Source organism: Trachypithecus francoisi, unplaced genomic scaffold, assembly GCF_009764315.1.
Source record: "Trachypithecus francoisi isolate TF-2019V2 unplaced genomic scaffold, Tfra_2.0 Lachesis_group6, whole genome shotgun sequence".
NCBI lineage: Eukaryota > Metazoa > Chordata > Mammalia > Primates > Cercopithecidae > Trachypithecus > Trachypithecus francoisi.
In genome coordinates, this window is record NW_022681471.1 from 1,708,389 (window position 1) to 1,729,600 (window position 21,212).

The 21,212-nt window shown below is 39.0% G+C and overlaps 1 protein-coding gene across 1 annotated transcript in view; it reads left to right on the plus strand.

Moving 5' to 3' along the window:
• Positions 1-706: 706 nt before the first annotated feature.
• LOC117078411 (E3 ubiquitin-protein ligase UHRF2-like) overlaps positions 707-21,212 on the plus strand; it is a 122,601-nt gene continuing 102,095 nt past the window's right edge. Inside the window, exon 1 of the mRNA XM_033201979.1 lies at positions 707-1,397. Within this exon, the coding sequence (XP_033057870.1) occupies positions 980-1,397 (418 nt within the window). The 5' untranslated portion in view covers positions 707-979. The remainder of the gene's footprint in view (positions 1,398-21,212) is intronic.

Here is a 21,212-nt window from a genome sequence, read left to right on the forward strand (position 1 = left end):
TTTATATTTCTTTAGGTATATACCCAGTAACGGGATTGCTGAGTCATATGGTATTTCTGGTTCTAGATCCTTAAGGAATTGCCGTACTGTCTTCCACAATGGTTGAACTAATTTACATTCCCACCAACAGTGTAAAAACGTTCCTACTTCTCTGTAGCCTTACCAGCATCTATTGTTTCCTAACTTCTTAATAATCGCCATTCTGACTGCTGTGAGATGGTATCTCATTGTGGTTTTGATTTGCATTTCTATGATCATCAGTGATGTTGAGCTTTTTTTCGTATGTTTGTTGGTCATGTAAATGCCTTCTTTTGAGGAGTGACTCTTCATATCATTTGCCCACTTTTTGATGGGGTTGTTTTTTTTCTGGTAAACATATTTAAGTTCCTTGTAAATTCTGGATATCAGACCTTTATCAGATGGGTAGATTGCAAAAATTTTCTCCCATTCTGTAGGTTGCCTTTTCACTCTGATGATAGTTTCTTTTGCTGTGCCCAGAAGCTCTTTAGTTTAATTAGATCCCATTTGTTAATTTTGGCTTTTGTTGCAATTGCTTTTGGTGATTTCATCATAAAATTTTTGTCCATGCCTATGTCTTGAATAGTATTGCCTGAAATTTTCTTTCTTTGTGGTGTCTCTGCCAGGTTTTAGTATCAGGATGGTGTTGGCCTCATAAAATGAGTTAGGGGATAAGTAAACACTGCGCGGCGCAGACATGGCGTCTTCCTCTTTTTGAGGCGGTGTCTGCAGCAGCGCCTCAGAGTGGTTCCGGTCGTCTCTTCTCAAGTCGGCTGGTAGGTCGCGCGGACTGAGAGTCGCCGCCGCCTGTCGGGCCTGGCGTCCGGTAGGTCCAGTGCGTGCGCTCGCCCGCCTGCCGCGGAGGGCCCGAGCCGCAGGGGAAGCGGCGCGGGCCGGGCGGGGCGCGGCGCCCCGAGCGCAGGGGGAGACAAAGGGGACCGGCTCCTCTCTAGGCGCCAAGATGTGGATCCAGGTTCGCACCATTGATGGCTCCAAGACGTGCACCATTGAGGACGTGTCTCGCAAAGCCACGATTGAGGAGCTGCGCGAGCGGGTGTGGGCGCTGTTCGACGTGCGGCCAGAATGCCAGCGCCTCTTTTACCGGGGCAAGCAGGTAAATGAATTGGTGGATGCCAGAGATGTCGGCCTTGGTGCTTGGTTTGAAGCACACATACATAGTGTTACTAGAGCTTCTGATGGACAGTCACGTGGCAAAACTCCACTGAAGAATGGCAGTTCTTGTAAAAGGACTAATGGAAATATAAAGCATAAATCCAAAGAGAACACAAATAGATTGGACAGTGTACCCTCTACGTCTAATTCAGACTCTGTTGCTGCTGATGAAGACGTTATTTACCATATCCAGTATGATGAACGGGGTCTCGCTCTGTCGCCCAGGCTGGATAGCAGTAGCACGATCCTGGCTCGCTGCAACCTCCACCTCCTGGATTCAAGTAGTTCTTCTGCCTCAGCCACCGGAGTAGCTGGGACTACAGGTGCACCCCACCATGCCCATTTCATTTTTTGTTCAAAACCAGGCTGATTTTGAACTCCTGAGCTCAGGCAATCTGCTTGCCCCGGTCTCCCAAAGTGCTGGGATTACAGGTGTGAGCCACCGCATCCAGAGGAATTTTTTTTTTTTTTTTAATGATTAGAAATCTTTTATCCTCACTGGTAAGAATGGATAACAGGTTGAAAGAACAAATGCATTCTGCTGTAGATAGGCATTTTGGGGCTATTAGAAACAATGCTGCCATCATTGATGTTCTTGTACCTATACCTATATCCTGGCACTTGTGTGCATTAGCTTCTGTAGAGTGTATCATGCCTAGGATTAAAATTACTAGGTTGGAGAATCTGCATCTTCAACTTGAGTAGGTAGAACCAAGTGTCTGTACCAGATTACAGTTCTGCAACAGTATGAGAGTTCCTGTTCTGTTTTCTCATCCATGCTTAGTTTTTTCAGACTTCAGTTTCCACTAATCAGGTGGGTATGTAATAGTATCTCATTTTGGCTTTGATTTGCAATTCTCTAACTCCTAATGGGGTTGAGAACCTTTTCATATTTTTATTGACAAATTGGATATATCTTTTGTGAGGACCTGTTCCAATTTGCTGACTTTTTTTGTTAATTAAATAAAGTTATTCATTTTTAGGAGTTCTAATTATGGAGACTAGGCAATTTCAGTTATATGTGGCAGAAATACCTTTTCTAATTCTGTGGCTTGTCTTTTTCTCCTTGTGATGTTTGAATAGTAGTTTTCTTAATTTTAATGCAGTTGAGGTTATCAGAGTTCAAGAAAGTTTTTTTCCTTTATGCTTGTACTTTCTGTGTCTTTCTTAAAGATACTCTTTTATTACCTTCTAAAAGATTTGTGGTTTTGCCTTTCTTTAGGTCTTTAATTGACTTGGAGTAGATTTTTGTGTACAGTGTGAGGTAAGGGTCTAATTTAACTCAATACATACGAGTAAACATTTTTCCTAGCACTGTTTATTGAAAAGCCAATTTCCCTCCCATTGATCTTCAGTATCACCTCTGTCATATCAAGAATCTTATATTTGATGAATGCTTCTGACTTCTCTATTCTGTACCATGGGTCTGTTTTTTGTGTATCCTTATATCAGTTCTACGCTTCCATAATACAACAGAGCACATGATCCTTCCTTGTTCTTCAAGTAGGTTTTGTATGTTCTTAGCTCTGTGTACTTCCATTTGAATTTTCCAGTCATCTTTTCTCTTTCTGGTATATAGGAATACAAGTATCCTTTGATCTTGGATTCAGTAGCTTTATTAGATTTACTAATTTTAATTTACATGTAGATTGTTTCAAAATGTTTACAATTATAATCATCTGTGAATTCTGAGATTTTTGTCTTTTTCTTTACTTTTGATTTCTTCCTCTTGTCCTTATTTACCATTTGGGCCCGGATTACATTGTTGAGAAGAAGTAGTGATAACAGGCATCTTTTTCCCCTGCTTTCCAAGAGAAAACATACAAAATTTCATCCATAACTATAATGTTTGATATAGGTATTTTGTGGATATGCTCTCCTAGATTTGGTTTGACGGTGTTTTGTGTAGGATTTTTGCATTGTATTAGTGCGTGAAATTTGCATGTTTATTTTCCTATCTCACTGTCCTTCGCAGATTTATACTAGTTTCACAAAATAATTTGGAATCTTCTTTTTCTTATGGTAGAGTTTTGTGTCCTTGTCTTGAATGTTTGGTAGAACTTCTCAATAAAGTCATCTGGGGTTGAGTTTTCTTTGTGGGATGGTTCTTTTATGGTTGATTCGGTTTCTGTAATGATCAGAGGACTATTCATGTTTTCTATTTCTGGAACTAGAATTTAATTTTCTAGGAATTTATCCATTGCATCTAAATTTTAAAATCTATTATCATATATTTGTTCGGTAACTACATCTTTTTAATGTGTTAATCTGTTATGATGTTTTTTATTTCCAAATTTAGTTTGTGACTTCTTGACCATTCTCACCAGAGGTCTATCAGTTTTGTTAGACTTACAAAGAACTAATCTTCAGCTTTGATCCTCTCTATTGTGTTGAAGGTGCAAAGGAAGAAGCAAATAGAGGATGTGATTTTTAATCTGCCTTGGATATTTGATAAGGGAACTTGGAGTTAAAGTTCATGCTTGTTTCTGTTTTTAATTTGTGAGTGCCAAAAAGTGCATATGCTTGAACTAATTCTAGTCATCAAATTCTATTTTCATGTTGTCATTTTCTGTTTATTTTAGCTTTGAAAAAAATTGAAAACAAGTTTGGAATTCAAAAACATTTTTAAAAATAATTTGTTCACTTACTATTGTAATACAATATTTAGTACCATGTGAACTTATGCTGATTTAGATATTCATAAGTAAAGTAGTATTTGAATCCTATAGCAAGAAAATTAATTTACCTTACTGAAACTACAGATAAAGGCCAAGCATGGTGGCTTGCACCTATAATCCTAGCACTTTGGGAGGCCGAGGCGGGTGGATCAGTTGAGGTCAGGAGTTCAAGACCAGCCTGGCCAACAGGATGAAACCCCATCTCTACTAAAAATATAAAAATTAGGGCCAGGTGCTGTGGCTCGCGCCTGTAATCCCAGTGCTTTGGGAGGCCGAGGCGGGCAGATCACCTGAGGTCAGGAGTTCTAGACCAGTCTAGGCAACTTGATAAAACGCCATCTCTACTAAAAATACAAAACAGTTAGCTGGGAATGCTGGTGCACCCCTGTAATTCCAAGTCCTTGGGAGGCTGAGGCAGGATAATCGCTTTAACCCAGGAAAAGGTTGTAGTGAGCAGAGATCACACCACTGTACTCCAGCCTGAACAACAGAGTGAGACTCTGTCTCAAAAAAAAGAGAAAAGGGCTGGGCGTGTTGGCTCACTCCTATAATCCCAGCACTTTGGGAGGCCGAGGCGGGAGGATCACGAGGTCAGGAGATCCAAATCATCCTGGCTAACAGGTGAAACCCCGTCTCTACTAAAAATACACAAAAAAAATTAGCCAGGCGTGGTGGCGGGCACCTGTGGTCCCAGCTACTCGGGAGGCTGAGGCAAGAGAATGGCGTGAACCCAGGAGCTGGAGCTTGCAGTGAGGGGAGATCACGCCACGGCACTCCAGCCTGGGCGACTGAGCGAGACTCTGTCTCGGAAAAAAAAAAAGAAAAATCTACAGATACATTTTAGGTTTGGTGTCATTTTTATGGAGTTTATTTACTAAATTTTTTTCATACTTAAGAAATTTCTATAGTGATATACTTACTAAGCCTTTCTTACAGGATACATACTTAATATGCAAATCAAGTTATAAGTCACAGGTCACTGTGCTTCGGCCATGCTGGCCTCGGTGTGTTGCTCGGTCACGCAAACATGCTCCTGCCTTGGGGCCTTTGTACTTGATATTCTCCCCTATGCAGATACTGATTTGGCTTACTCTGTCTCTTATTTCAGTTCTCTGCTCAAAAGTATCTTCAGAGTGACCTTTCTTGCTCACCCTTTTTAAAATCACATACATACCAGACATAAGCTATTTAAATTCTCCCTTACTCTGAGTTTTTCTGAATTCTTTATTTTATTTATGACCGCACAAGTATAGTTTCCTATTGCTGCTACAACAAATTACCACAAACATGGTATCTTAAACAATAAATCATAGTACAGTTTGGAGGTTAGAAATCTTAAATGGATTTGGATTTCAGTAGGCAAAAATCATTGTCAGTAGGGATATATTCATTTTTGTGGACTCTAAGGGAGAACCCATTTTCTTGCCTTTTCCATATTTCAGAGGCCTCCCACATGCCTTTGCTTATTACCTGTTCTCTCCACCTTCAAAGCCAACAGTGTTGCATCTCTTTTACAATTCTTTTTGTGGATGCATCCCTTCATATTCTCTCCTCTGCCTCCCCTTCCCCTGTGATTATATTGGGTCTGAATGGATAATCTTCCCATTTCAAGGTTTTTAATGTGCAAAGTCCTTTTTGCCATATGAGGTAACATATTTATAGGTTCCTGGAATTAGGACATGAACCTCTTTGGGGCCCATTGTTCTGCCTGTCACACCACTGGAATGTTAATGCTTTGTTTTTGTTTGCTGTTGTGTGCCAGGCCCTGTTCTAGGCACTAGTTATAGTAGATTTTCAGTACGGTATTTCATAGATTCCGAGAGAATAGTTTTTTTTTTTTTATTTTACATCTCTGAAATAAAAATGTGTCTTAAAAAAATGAGTTAGAGAAGAGTCCCTCTTTTTCTATTGTTTGGAATAGTTTCAGAAGTAATGGTACTAGCTCCTCTTTGTATTTCTGGTAGAATTCAGCTCTGAACCCATCTGGTCCTGGGCCTTTTTTGGTTGGTAGGCTATTAATTACTGCCTCAATTTCAGAGCATGTTATTGGTCTATTCAAGGATTTGACTTCTTCCTGGTTTAGTCTTGGGAGGGTGTATGTGTCCAGGGATTTATCCATTTCTTTTAGATTTCCTAGTTTATTTGTGTACAGGTGTTTATAGTATTCTCTGGTGGTAGTTTGTATTTCTGTGGGATCAATGGTTATATCCCCTTTATCATTTTTTATTGGGTCTATTTGATTCTTCTCTCTCTTCTTCTTTAGTAGTCTAGCTAGTGGTCTATGTATTTTGTTATTTTTTTCAAAAAGCCAACTCCTGGATTTGTTGATTTTTTGGAGGGTTTTTCATGTATCTGTGTCCTTCAATACTTCCCTGACCTTAGGTATTTCTTGTCTTCTTCTAGCTTTTGGATTAGTTTGGTCTTGCCTCTCTAGCTATTTTAACTGTGATGTTGAGCTCTTTCTAGCTTTCTGATGTGGGCATTTAGTGCTATCAGTTTCCCTCTTAACACTGCTTTAGCTGCATCCCAAAAATTCTGGTATGTTGTCTCTTTGTTCTCATTGGCTTTAAAGAACTTATTGATTTCTGCCTTAACTTTGGTATTTACCCGGGAGTCATTCAAGAGCAGGTTGTTCAATTTCCATGAAATTGTATGGTTTTGAGTGAGTTTCTTAATCCTGAATTCTAATTTGATTGCACTACGGTCTGAGAGAATGTTTGTTATGATTTCAGTTCTTTTGCATTTGCTAAGGTGTGTTTTGATTCCAATTATGTGGTCGATTTTAGAGTAAGTGCCATGTGGCACTGAGAAGAATGTATATTGTGTTGATTTGGGGTAGAGAGTTCTGTAGTCGTCTACTGGGTCCACTTGATCCAGGGTTGAGTTCAAGTCTGAATATCCTTGTTAATTTTCTGTCTCATTGATTTGTCTAATACTGACAGCGGGGTGTTAAAGTTTCCCACTATTATTGTGTGGGAGTCTAAGTCTCTGTGTAGATCTCTAAGAACTTGTTTTATGAATCTGGGTGCTCCTGTATTGGGTGCATATATTTTCAAAATAGTTAGCTATTCTTGTTGAATTGTTCCCTTTACCATTATGTAATGCCCTTCTTTGTATTTTTTGGTCTTTGTTGGTTTAAAGTCTGTTTTGTCAGAGACTAGGATTGCAATGCCTACTTTTTTCTTTCAAACTCTAATATCCTTTTTCTCCATTTGCACTGTATTCTGAGAGTGTGTTTGGTACAATGCCAATGTTTTTGAATTTATTGAGACTTGCTTCATGACTGGGCATGTGGTTGATCTAGCATATGTTCCATGTGCAGATCAGAAGTATGTGCTGTGGTTTTTGGGTGGAGTGTTCTGTAGCTGTCTATTAGGTCCAATTGGTCAAGTGTTGAGTTTAAGTCTGGAGCTTCTTTATTAGTTTTCTGCCTTGATGATCTGTCTAAAGCTTTCAGTGGAGATGTTGAAGGCTCTCACTATCATTGCATGGTTGTCTATGTCTTTTCATAGGCCAAGAAGAACTTGTTTTATGAATCTGGGTGCTCTAATGCTAGGTGCATATATAATTAAGACACTTATGCCTTCTTGTTTATCTTTATCCTTGTTTACCCTTTATCATTATGTGATGCCCTTCATTGTCTTTAATTTTTATTGTTTTAAAGACTTTTATCTGATATAAGAGTAGAAACTCCTGCTCAAGAAAGAGTTTAATTAACACAAGGCCACCAAGAGGCAATCCTGGTGTTGCCACTCAAATAAGTCTCTATAAGAGTTCAGAGGTTAGGGTTTTTCAAGGATAGTTTGGTAGGCAAGGGGCTAGGGAATGGGTGCTGTTGATTGGTTGGAGATGCAGTCATGGGGTGTGGAAAACGGTCTTCATGCAATGAGTCCACCTCTGGGTAGAGGCCATAGGACTAGTTGAGTCTTGTGTCTGGGTGGGGTAAGTCAGTTGCCAGAATGCAAAAGTCTGAAAAAAAAAAAAATCTCAAAAGACCAATCTGAGGTTCTACAATAGTGATGTTATATATAGAAGCAATTGAGGAAGGAAGTCAAAAATCTTATAATGCCTGACCATATTGACTCTTGAGCAGTAAGAAACTATAGAAAATATGCCTATATTTTAGCAGAATTTAGGTCTTTCCCATAATCTAATCTTGTGGTCTTTCATTAGTTTTATGAAGATTGTTTCAGCCCCCAAACATAGAGGGGATTAGTTTTAGGAAGGGACTATTATAATCCTTTCTTCCAAGTTAAACCATAAACTAAATTCCTTGCATAGTTAGCTTGGCCAATGCCCAGGAATGAGTGAAGACTGCCAGCCTGTGAGGCTAGAACCAAGAAGGAGCTAGCCATGTTGGATTTCTCTCACTGTCATAGACTTTTCAAAGGTGGTTTCAAAAGGGAAATCTACTTTTCTGATAAGAGGGGTTGAGGTTATAGGAGTCCCACAAATAGAGCATAACGAATGTGATGCAGGTAAAATTTGAAGAAATAATGGCTGAAAAATGCCCACGTTTGATAAAAGACACAAACCTACAGATCCAGGAAGCTTAATGAAATCTAAACAAGTGAAGTCTAAAAAAATCCAGGCCCAAGCATATCATATTAAAACTGCTGAAAACTAAAAATAAAGAAATAATTATCAATTGCAGCCAGACAAATATAATACATGAGTTATAAGAAAGCAATGACTTGCCTGTCTGTGGATTTCTTATCACAGTGGAACAGCTCTACCATGGCACGCTGGCCATCTTGCACATTTCCACATAGGTTCCACAGGCAAGGCTAAACCATGCCTTCACCTAATCCTGCGATCTTTCTGAAACATGGTTTGATAGGCAGCATATTGGGAGCTATCGCAAGTTTCTCACTTGCCTCCCTAGTTTTTGAGAGGCTGCCGTGAGCAAGGTCCTCATCCTACCTCCCTGGATCTAGTGAAGTGTAGGGCTACTCACCTTGCCTCCTCCCCTTTAACTAAAGTCTAAAGTTGGCTGTTCCATGACAGAGCAATCCTCTGCTTATATTGTTAATCATCTGGTCCACTCAGTTCAGTGTCATCCTGTGGGAACAGGGATGCAGATAGTTGACACCATACTGATCTTGCTTATGCTATCAGTGTGAGTACAACTGTCTAACTCCATTTGTACTTGCTGTCTCCTTACTAGCTGAATCTATGGAACTGTAAGAAGCCAACATAACAGTTGCTACAAAGTTGCTGCTCAGGAAATGCTTGACACTCATCAGAAACCATTTAGGCTAGAATGAAAGTACAAAACATTTTTTTTAATTCTAAAAGAAAAGAGCTGCCATTCCAGAATTCTAGGTGGAAATATACTTCAGGAAAAACAAAGGAAAAATAGATATTCTCAAATGAAGGAAAAGTAAGAGAATTGCCAGTATAACTGCTATAAAGATTTGCTCAAAGTTCTTTACTCTGAGAGGGATATGATACCAGAAGGAAATATGAAACACCCGGAATAATGAAAGAAGTGCAACATAAATGATAATTAGACTATGCTTATCTTGATTCTTAAAATATATTCAAGAGTTGAAATCAAGAGTTGCTGAGAACAGTGGCTCACACCCATAATCCCAGCACTTTGGGAGGCTGATTCGGGAGGATCACTTGAGCCTAAGAGTTCAAGTCGAGCCTGGGCAACATAGTGAGACGCTGTCTCTACAAAATTAAAAATTTTCCTGGGCATGATGGTGTGTTTCTGCAGTCCCAACTATTCGGAAGGCTGAAGTGGGATGATCACTTGAGCTCAGGAGTTCGAGGTGGCAGTCAGTTGTGATCATGCCACTGCACTCCAGCCTGGGCAACAGAGTGAAACTAAATCTAAAAAAAAAAAAAAAAAAATCAAAACTTATAACACTGATTGGGGTTTAATGTGCAAAGGTGTAATACAGAACTCAACTATTAATATAATATAAAATGGGGTAGGGTAAAAGGACCAATATGATGATGAGAGCTCTATATTCCTTTGAAGTGGCAATTGATTAGTTCTAAGTAGACTATAAAAAGTTAAACATGTATATTGTAATTACTAGAGCAACAAATTGAAAGAGTCACAGATGTGTAATCAAAAACACAGTAGATAAGTTGACATGCATATCTTATGTTCAAATAAACCTAAAGAAGACGGAAGAGTGAAAACAAATGGATGAAAAATAAAGAAAACAAATAACAAACCATGAATTCAAATCCAAACCTATCAGCCATTACATTAAATACAAATGGTTTAAACATACATATTAAAAGATAGAGATTGTCAGAATAAACTTGAAAAGCTATAAGACCCAACTATATACAGGAATTTAAATTTATAATGTAATTATTTTTTCATAAATTTACCGAGTTGTGCAGTTCTAGAACATTTTCATTACCTCTGTAAAATTCTTCATGCCAGTTTACATTTAATCACCATTCCTTCCTTCAGCCCTAGGCAATCACTAATCTACTTTATTTAGTTTTAGATTTGTCTTTTCTGGACGTTTCATATAAGCAGAATCATACAATATGTGGTCTTTGAGGCTTAGCTTTTTCTATGTTATAATTAAAATAGTATGTTAAACTACTATTGAACACCCACCTTATTACAGGCATTATAAACTAGGCTTCTTGTGACCAAAAAGAGACATGAATCTTATAGTCTAGTGAGGAAAACAGACTCTAACCACGTACTCATACAAATAAGTGTAAACTCATACAAATGACAGGCAAGTAATTGTTTCCTAGATTCCTGATGCTCTGGGAATGTGACTAGGAGTTGAGAAAAGCCCTCACTGAGGAAGTAACATTTAATTCATAATGAAGAATAGGAGAGGCAAAGGATAAAGCATTCCAGCTAGATGGAAGAGGATGTGCCTACCAGCAGGAGGGAGCATGTTTATTATAAGTGACTGAGAAAATATTGTTTGGCTGGAGATCAGAGAGGAAAGAAGAGTGGAAGATAAGGCTGGAGAGAAGGGTAGAGGCCAGATCATGCTGTCATATTAAGCTATGTGTATGATTTTGCTCTATTTTAAGACAATGGGAAGCCATTGAAATGTCTTAAATTGGGTTGGTGGGGGAAAGTAGGTAACTCGACAGGTTTGTTTAGAAAGACCCACACTAGCTGCAGTGTGAATAAGAAATTGAAAGAGAATCAATGCGGGTGCAGGGAGGTGAATTAGGTGACCGTTGTGGTAGGTGGTTCTCTCTGGTGCCCCAACTGGCATGCAAGATGCATCTCATCAGGGTGATCCGCTGTCATACATAGCCCTTCAGGGTAAACTTCAGTCACAAAATGTAGGTTAAAGGATGGGCTTTATTGAGAAAAATTTGTGACATTTTTGAAAAGACAAAATTATAGTGATAGAGAGCAGATCACTGGTTGCCAAGGAGGAGTGGGAGCGAGTGGCCCTATAAAGGGGTGGGAGAGTTGTCGTCATAAAGGAATAGCAGGGGGAAGTTTTATGGGGTGATGGATTTATTCTATATCTTTATTGTGTTGGTAGTTACACAAATTTACACGTGTGACAGTTCATAGGACTATACACCCCCAAAAGTCAATTTTACTTTATGTTAACTTTAAAAATAAAATCAAAAATCAAGTTTGTGAATAAGCAGTGATAGCTGGAGTTCTCACAATTCAACCAATAAAACAATTTAATATTTATATGATAATTATTACCAGAATAAATGATTATGTTCATTGCTTTATTTTTTTAACAAGCAGTTTCTAAATTCATAGTTTTAAAAATAACAATCAAGACCTTTGGGATATTTTTAATGAAGCCTGGAAAGATTTTGCAGAAATAAAAAGTAATTGAATCTGACTGGCTCAGGGTTACATGATTTAAAAAAAATTGCCCGTTTAGAACTTGAATAGTGATTTGTGACTCTAACTTCCACTTTCCTTTCCAGCATCTTTAAACGGGCATTTGTTGCTGACCCCTGTGGCATCAATGTCTGCCCAGTAGCTGTGAGAATCACGCACCAGTTTTAAGGCAGAAACTCAGCTGATTGGGACATATGGACCAAGCTTTCCTGCACAGGCAGCACCCTACCCCATCATTCCCCCTGAGAAACTCACTACCTTCCTCCTATTTACAGCCCTGACTGAATGCATCTCTCTCAACCACCCAGTAAACACAGTTTTATGATAGGATTGCTTGCTGCTCAAAGAAGAAAAAAGAATCACTTACAGTTAATTTTAGAGCAAATTAATAATATCAACAATAACAATTACTAATATGCATTGTTATCCTTTTAAGTCAAATTATATGTTGCTATAAACCAGACAAAAATATGACTTTCTCTACTAGTGAAAGTCTTAATTAAAATGATACATTTTAATATACTTTTGCTACATAATATAAATTATCTCTCTCTACATCTATTTTTGTATTCTTCCCTTTAATAATCTTTACTGTGTAATGTTAAAGAGGAAGAAAATTGGTGATTAATAAAGGAATGAACGGGTGGCTACATTGCTTCTAAAAGATCAGTAGTGTCATAATTTCTTAATTATTATTATGCTCTGTAAGGATTTTTAAATACATGATGATATATTTCCTTCTTCTACGTCTGGCATACTATAACTAGTGGCATTACATTTCATTTCGAATAATAATTAATGAGAAATGAGGTATCTCTGTACATTTTAGTCCTCCTGTTTTAGTCTCTTAAGTAACCATTCTGTCACATTTGTTATGCAAATGCTGCAGCACTGCATGTAATTTCAGCAATATGGGAGACCACATCTCAGAATGCCTTGAAGTACTTTTGTGGAATTAATAATTTTTTCCTGAAAGCAGAATTTTCCATATGCCTTTCAAAGAAGCAGATGAAAGCTGCGTAACTGCTCTGTTTTCATCAAGGTGAACGAACCAATGAAACATTGAACGTATCAGACAATAGAGGGAAAAAATAAGCTTGTCTTTCCTCTGGCGCGTTGGTGTATGTGAAAGGGTGCTAAATGTACAATTAGATACAGAGTACCTGCCATCTCCTTAATAACCACCCACTTAGTCGGATAAGTGTCCTGCCTGTCCAGATAAGGCATGTGTTTGATTAAGGGAAATCATTCAGTGTAAATGCTCGTCTATGTCGCCAATCAAAGACAGAGTCAGCTTGTCTATTATGGATCTGTCAATCTTGTCTGTTTGCTTATTAAAGTTTCTTTAGCAAACCCAGTGGCCTCCCTTTGGTATGCTAAGCAGGCCCAAACTTTGCTAACATCTTGGAGTGAAGTCACCAGCCTTTGAATGACTCTGGGAGAGTCTACAGGCCTTCTCCAATTTAGCAAAGTGTTTTGTTCCAAAAGTTTGTTTGTAAGTCAGTTGTTTGGAACTTGAGAAGCATTTTTCCCATGGAAACAATGTTACAAATGGTGAGAAGGTTCCCAGGCCAGTCCACAAAGGCCTATTTAACCAAGAATATGGCTGGACTATAGGGCCCATAGCACTAGAAAGCCAGCCGCCATTAAGATTATTGTTTCTATGGGAAAATGTGCTCCCGGGGCTAATTGTGGATGCCAGCAGCAATTCCATAGCCCTGTCTAGCCTCTGGCAGCTGGAGCCTGGACTACCCCAGTCTCCTCTTTCCTTCAGGCTTGCGAGGTGGAAAGGTGAAAAGTCCCAGGGGAATCAAAGAGCGAGAGCGTGGGAGGTCCAGGGGCTTCAGCAGGAGAGATCTAGAGGGACAGGGTGGCCAGATTAGAAAGTAAAAATATTGGATGCTTAAAGTTGACATTCAGAAAAACAATGAATACTTTAAAATATATATCTCATGCAATATTTGGGACATACCCTTTAAAAAGTATTTATCTGGAATTCCAATTTAACCAGAGTCCATATTTTATGTGGTAACCCTAGGTAGGATTCATAGGCTTGGTGGATTGCCATGGTTGCAAGCACTCTGGAGCAAAAATGCAGGGGTTTAATAAGGAAGGACAGAATCTTCACAGGTCAGGGAAGACTTCTTCAGGAAAGCAGCAGAATGCTGCTCTTCCATATAAAGAAATATTTGAGAAAACTGAAGTTTATAGTTTATAGTCTTCAGCTCAATAACACTTTTGATTTGAGCTTTTTCAGTTGGAAATCTTTCTAAGCCATTGTACTTGCTTCGTTGACTTCTTAAGAGTAAACATAAGTTCATCTTGATGATATGAGAATGACATTTTTGGCTAGAGAAGACTGCAACTTTTAGCATTTTTCAAAAATAGAACTATTCAACTTCAAAATACACTATAAGGCTACAGTAACGACAACAGTGTGGTACTAGTACAATAACAGACACATAGACAAATGGAACAGAATAGAAAACTCAGAAATAAAGACACACACCTACAACCATCAGATCTTCCACAAGGCCAACAAAACCAAGCAATAGGGAAAGGACTTGCTATTGAAAAAATGGTGCTGGGATAACTAATTAGCCATATGCATAAGAATGAAACTGGACCTTTACCTTTCATCATATGCAAAATTAACTCAAGATGGATTAAAGATTTAAAGGTAATGCCTCAAACTATAAAAACCACAGAAGACAACCTAGGACATATTCTTCCCAACAGCAGCCTTGGCAAAGAATTTTTGGCTAAGTCCCAAAAAGCAATCACAACAGTAGCAAAAATTGATAAGCGGGACCTAATTAAACTAAGGAGCTTCTGCTTAGCAAAAGAAAGTATCAACAGAGTTAACAGATGACCTACAGAATGGGAGAAAATACTCACAAACCACGCATCTGACAATGGGCTGGTATCCAGAATCTATAAGAAACTTAAACAAATCAACAACCAAAATCAAATAACCTCATGAAAAAAAATGAGCAAAGACCAAAGACAGACACTTCTTAAAAGAAGACATACAAATGGCCAACAAACATATGAAAAAGTGCTCAATATCAATAATCATCAGAGAAATGCAAATCAAAACCACAAGGAGATACCATCTCACTCCAGTCAGAATTGCTAGTTAAAAAGTCAGCAAAATAGATGCTGGTGTAGCTGTGGAGAAAGTGGGACACTTACACACTGTTGGCAGGAATGTAAATTAGTTCAGTCACTGTGGAAAGCAATTTGGAGATTTCTCAAAGAACTTAAAAGAGAGCTACTATTCGACTCAACAATCCCATTACTGGGTATAAACCCAAAGGAAAATAGATCATTATACTGAAAAGACACATGCACGTATGTGTTCATTGTTGTGCTATTCATGGGAGCAAAAACATGGAATCAACCCAGGTGCCCATCAATGGTGTATTGTACAAAGAAAATGTGGTACATATACACAATGAAATACTACACAGCCATATAAAAGAATGAAATCATGTCCTTTGTGGCAATATGGATGCAGCTGGAGGACATAATCTTAAGCAAATTAATGCACAAACAGAAAACCAAATACTGCATGTTCTAATGTACACGTGGGGGCTAGACATTGAGCACCCATGGACATAAGCATAGGAACAATAGACACTACAGACTACTGGAGTTGGGAGGAAATTTGGGAGGGGGAGCATGAGTTGGAAAAATTACCTACTGGGTAATATGCTCACTGCCATGTAAGCAACCTGCACATCTGCCCCCATATCTAAAACAAAAGTAAAAAAAAAAAAGAATACATCATCTTTAATATAGTCACCATGCTGAAAGTAGATCTGTTGAATCTATTTCTCCTATCTAACTGTAATTTTGTATCCTTTGGCCAACCTCTCCCCATCCCTTCCAATCAGCACAGCCTCTGGTAACCATCATTCTACTCTCTATTTCTATGAGATCAGCTTATTTAGATTCCACATATGTGTGAGATCATGCAATATATGTCTTTCTGTGCCTAATTTCACTTCACATGATGTCCTTCAGGTTCTTCCATAGTATTGCAAATGATAGAATTTTCTTCTTATGACCAAATATTATTTCATTGTGTATATATACCACATTGTTTTTATCCATTAATCTGTTGATGGACACTCAGGATGATTCCACATCTTAGCTATTGTGAATAATGCTGCAATGAACACAGGAGTACAGACATCTCTGATATACTGATTTCTTTTCCTTTGGATATATACCCAGTAGTGAGATTGCTGGATCATATGGTAGTTCCATTTTTATTTTTAGGAACCTCTGTAAATTTTTCCACAGTGATTGTACTAATTTACATTCCCACCAACAGTGTACGAGGATTGCCTCTTCTCCACATCCTCACCAGCATCTATTATTGCCAGCCTTTTTTTTATAAAAGCCATTATAACAGGAGAGAGATAAAGAGATAATATTTCATTGTGATTTTGATTTGCATTTCTCTGATGGTTAGTGATGTTGAGCATTTTTTCATATACCCTGCATTAGTCTATTTAGTGTTGCTATAACAGAACACCTGAGATTGAGTAGTTTATACAAAAAAATGTCTATTTGTCTCATGGTTCTATCAACTGAGAAGTTCAAGAAGTGAGGTGCTGGCATCTGCTTGGCTTCTAGTTAGGGCTTTTTGTGCTGCATCATAACATGTCAGAGAAAGTCAAAGAGGAAGTGGACACACGGGAGGAGGCAAAACCTGAAGGGCATTTTAGTTTTAAAACAACGTACTTTCAAGGAAACGAATCCATTGCCACAAGAACGAATTCTGTCCTGTCAGAGTGAAAACTTAATCGCTACTGTGAGAATGGCACTAAGCCATTCATGAGAGATCTGCCCCCATGATGCAAACACCTCCCACTAGGCCCCACCTCCCAACACTGCCATACTGAAGATCAAATTTCAACATAAGTTTTGGTAGGGACAAACAAACCTTACCCAAACCATAGTTCAGTGAAGGATGAGAGTCATATGGTATGGAACACAGCCACATCTATTAAATGAAGTGGAGCAACGTGTTCAGGGACACCTTTTGGAGTCAGACAAAACTGAATTCAAATACCACCTCCACCATTTACTATATCTATGTGTCCTTGGGTGAATCATTTAAACTAAATCTTATCTGCAAAATATGAGAATCAGAATTTACTACACAGACTGCTTATGTGGATTAAATGAAATAATGTGTAAACTACACCTAGCATAATGAATGACACTGAACACATGATAAGTCATCAGTAAATTTTAATCATAATAATCATCTCTGAGTGGAAAGGTGTGTGTGCATGAAATGGGCACCTGTATACATATATAGGTGTATATACCTGTATATATATATAGATATATATATATATATAATATATATATATATGATATATACATATGTGATATGTGTATATCAGATCTTCTGGAATTCTTTTAATGATATGAATTTATGTTGGAGGAGGTATATTATAGATCCAGTTATCTGGGAATAAGTTATCATCTGTGATAAGCTTAGAGTATGTAGTTAAGCCTTTTCAATGTAAAAGTGAGACCAAGAGTCCCAGTGAGGAAGAATATGGCCAAGAATCCGGCTATTGCTTGAAAACAATCCATCCAGAAGAATTTTAAAATGGGTTCACATTTGGATATCTTGTTCATTTCTTGAGAGGTATGTGCATAACTTGCTCTGCACAGTGCCAGGCATATAACATGTACTCAATAAATTTATTTACTGAATATTTCATATAACAACTGACTGACTATACGGTAGGTGGTAGCTGATACCCTCTAAGAAGGAGTCTAAGGGTGCATTTGCCAGTTTCACTTTTGCCTATCTAGGAATCATATTCATTAGCTTATAATAACTGCAAGAGGTATACAAGTCCAATATGAAGCTCATATACATTAGAAAATGTTCCCAAAGTTGTAAAATTTGTTTATTGGAAAGTGGGCATCAGGACTAAGCATTGTTTCTTTTCTACCACAAAAACTGAGATTTGTACCCAGTGAGAGAGTTATAATGTAAGGAGTACTTGGAGTTTCACCTTTGAAATTTACTGATTTAACTTCCTTAGATAATTTCTTGTAACTGGAATAGCAACGACGTCAGTAAAATAATTTACATTGATTTTCAGCAGATGATCAAAGAAAGGCAAACAAGGATGAGGCCACGAAAGATATTGGAGGCTAGAATAAAGAAAGAGTATTACAGTCTCCCTCTGATGGGTTTGGTGACTCCAACTTTCTCACCCATGAACAAGAAAGGGGCTTGCAAGCCTAGAGTTCTAGGACTCTCCAGCCACTATTCCCAGCCTAGCCTATGGCTGTCCAGAAAAAAAGCTAAGTAGTGACATTATTTTTGAACTTTAGAAAAGAAACATTGTGGGGGATTTTAGCCATTATTCTCTAGACATCTGTTCCTCTCCAACTTTACTTTCCTCAACATAGAACTTCCCATAAACCTATCTCTCCATAAAATCTCACATCGCAGAAATCCTCATCCTCACGTGTATTCACTAGAATTCTAGAGCAAAGAGAGAGTATATGCAAAAGGCTTTAACTGAAAATAATTTAATGAAGGAACTATGTATAAAAGTATGGAGAGGGCTAAGGGAACTCACACTCTTCAGTGCCTGAGTAGTGGGGCACTCAGAGGCTAGCAACAGTGAGAAGCTGTTACATCTCTAAGGCCTGAAAAGGAAAGAGTAAGAACATCATCACTGCAGCTCAGTGACAGTTAAAGTCATAGAACAGGGGCTACCCTATTGGGCCATGGGTAAAGGAAAGCAGCCCCTGAAAATCCATGGCACTGTGGGGACTAGGTGAGGAGACAGCCAGTATCCCAACCTCTTTCCTCTCACCCTCTTGTCTCTCACTGTTGCTCAAATTGTCCAAACCCAACCAGAAGCTAGGGAGTCCATGTGAGGCAGTCTCATGGGGGTACAGAGAAGAACAGAGAAGGGTGGATGATGGATTTTGGTGTGGGAAAATTGGAAATAAGCCCTACAGGCCCACTTTGCGTTGAAGCACCTAGTCTCATCTTTTGCCTAGATGAAGAGACTCCTATCCTCAAAACAAAGTCCCATTAGCCAATGTATCACAAGTTCATATCTGTTTATTCATACTCCCGCCTAAAACACACTTTGCGAAGTTAGAAATATTAAGGGGACCTGATACTCTTCCTGTAATGAACCAGGATGAAGGGAGGAAAATAATTCATACAAAACATATGGCTACCACAGTTCCCTTTTGTGTAGCTGATCATCAGGCCTCTATTGATAAATCACATCTGTCTTATTTACATACATTCCATCTTCTTTCTACTCTCTGATATCTGCAAAGATTTTTACATGGCATGATGACCCAAAACTTCATTCCCACAGGATCTAAGTTCTTATTGGTCCATTCTTATTGAATTGCCTCAGTCTTATGTTAACTTTTGTTATTGACAATGGGAATGCTAGAAGGACCTCAGTGAATCACCTGGGTCCATTTGCAGTCCTCCTGGTTGCTGGTGTGTAACGGTAACTCAATTTTATCTTGGCAATCAGGATCAATCACCCCACCCTTATGATCACCTACTTCTCCACCTCTTGGTTCAGCATATTGGGAAACCTGAAATGACCAGTAGGCAGTGTCAACTTCTAATTCATCAGCTCTTGCTTAAAAACCTACATGTGATATATCAGGCCTGACCATAGGAGATTACAAAGACTTTACCTGGCAGATAAAAATCTTCCCTGTTCACACTAGACTTGGTGCACAGAAACAGAATTGGAGTCAAGGCCTTAGATCCTTCTAGCCAGTCATGATCTTTATGTATTTATTTTCCTAGCCTGGACATCTTAACACCTGGTCTGTTTATCTGAGGCCTTGGGCAGAGGCCTATCTCAGGCATCTCTGCTGAGACGTTCTTATGGGAGGAGGAGGGGAAAACCTTGAAGACACTTCACACTCTGACTTGAGGACCTAGTGCTTTTGCACCCTGAGCTCTCTTCTTTCTCCCATTCCCCATTCCAGGGCCCATAAAACTACTGGAGCCTTTTATTTAGGGCTCCTTCAATAGTGAGATGACTCCCACATCCACACTGATCCACTGGACCCTCAACTTGTGTGCCATTCCATAGGAGGAAATAAAACAAGGAGTTGGCACTCTGGTTTAGACGCTTGCTAATACCATCTTAGTAAGTGATTACAGGCTTAACTCATTTGTAACTTGTTACTTTAATTGGCTGCAACGACACCAGGCAGCTCTGCTGGCTCCCCCAGCTCAGCTAAACTCCTTACAATGAGAACCATTACCACTATTCTCTGGTGGAAATATTCTTCCCTTGGGTACCAGCACTTCCAAAACCATCAACCTGAAGGCTTGAGAGACAGGAAGCACACTTATGTAATGTGTAATAGTGATTGAGGTAATTTTTATTTCTTCCCTTTGGTTCCCAGACCTGTGTATTCTGGCTATGGAAAATCACCGTATCTTGGCTACTGTTTTGAAACCTATACTGCATCCTATAGATCAGCACCTCAATTTTGCAGAGTGTTATCATCCTGCTGGCATTATCACTGAGTCTCCAGTAGGCCATCCCATCTTCTGTTAGGCCTCTGAGTGAGGGGACACATGTTAACACTAGTGAATTCCACAGGAAAAATACAATGATTCCACTTTTGCTGCAAAATTAGTTCTCTGGTCAAAAGAGGCAATGCTGTGGGTGATAACAAGATGAAGCATAAAATAGTTCTTAAATCCATGAAAGGTGAGGGTGGAAGAAGTGCTGTGGATATGAAAGGCAAATCAGTGCTCAGAAAATATTTGTTCCCACAAATTTCTGCTTCCTTCATGATGGTACAGAACAAACCTGACATTAGGTGGTTAGCTCAGTGAGAGGTGAAGCCAGCTGGACATCTGGGTCACGTGGAGACCTGGAGAACTTTCTGTCTTACAAGAAGATTGTAAAATGCACCAATCAGCACTCTGTGGCTAGCTAGAGGTTTGTAAAATGGGCCAATCAGTGCTCTGTAAAAACGCACCAATCAGTGCTCAGTGGCTAGCTAGAGGTTTGTAAAATGGACCAATCAGTGCTCTGTAAAATGGACCAATCAGCACTTTGTTAAATGGACCAATCAGCACTCTGTAAAATGGGCCAATCAGCAGGACGTGGGCAGGGACAAATAAGGGAATAAAAGCTGACAACCTGCTCAAGTCCCCTTCCAGGCTGTGGAAGCTTTGTTCTTTTGCTCTTCACAATAAATCTTGCTGCTACTCACTCTTTGGGTCTGTGCCACCTTTAAGAGCTATAACACTCATCACAAAGGCCCGTGACTTCATTCTTGAAGTCAGCAAGACCAAGAACCCACCAGAAGGAACCAACTCCAGACACATCGGCATTCCAAGGGAGAGGTACCATGTTGGAGATAAGCATTGGCCTCCTCTGTTGACAGGCTTGTCACCCTGTAGTGACAGTATCCAAGTCAAGCCCAGTGAGCAGAAGGCCATGTTATGGAGCCCA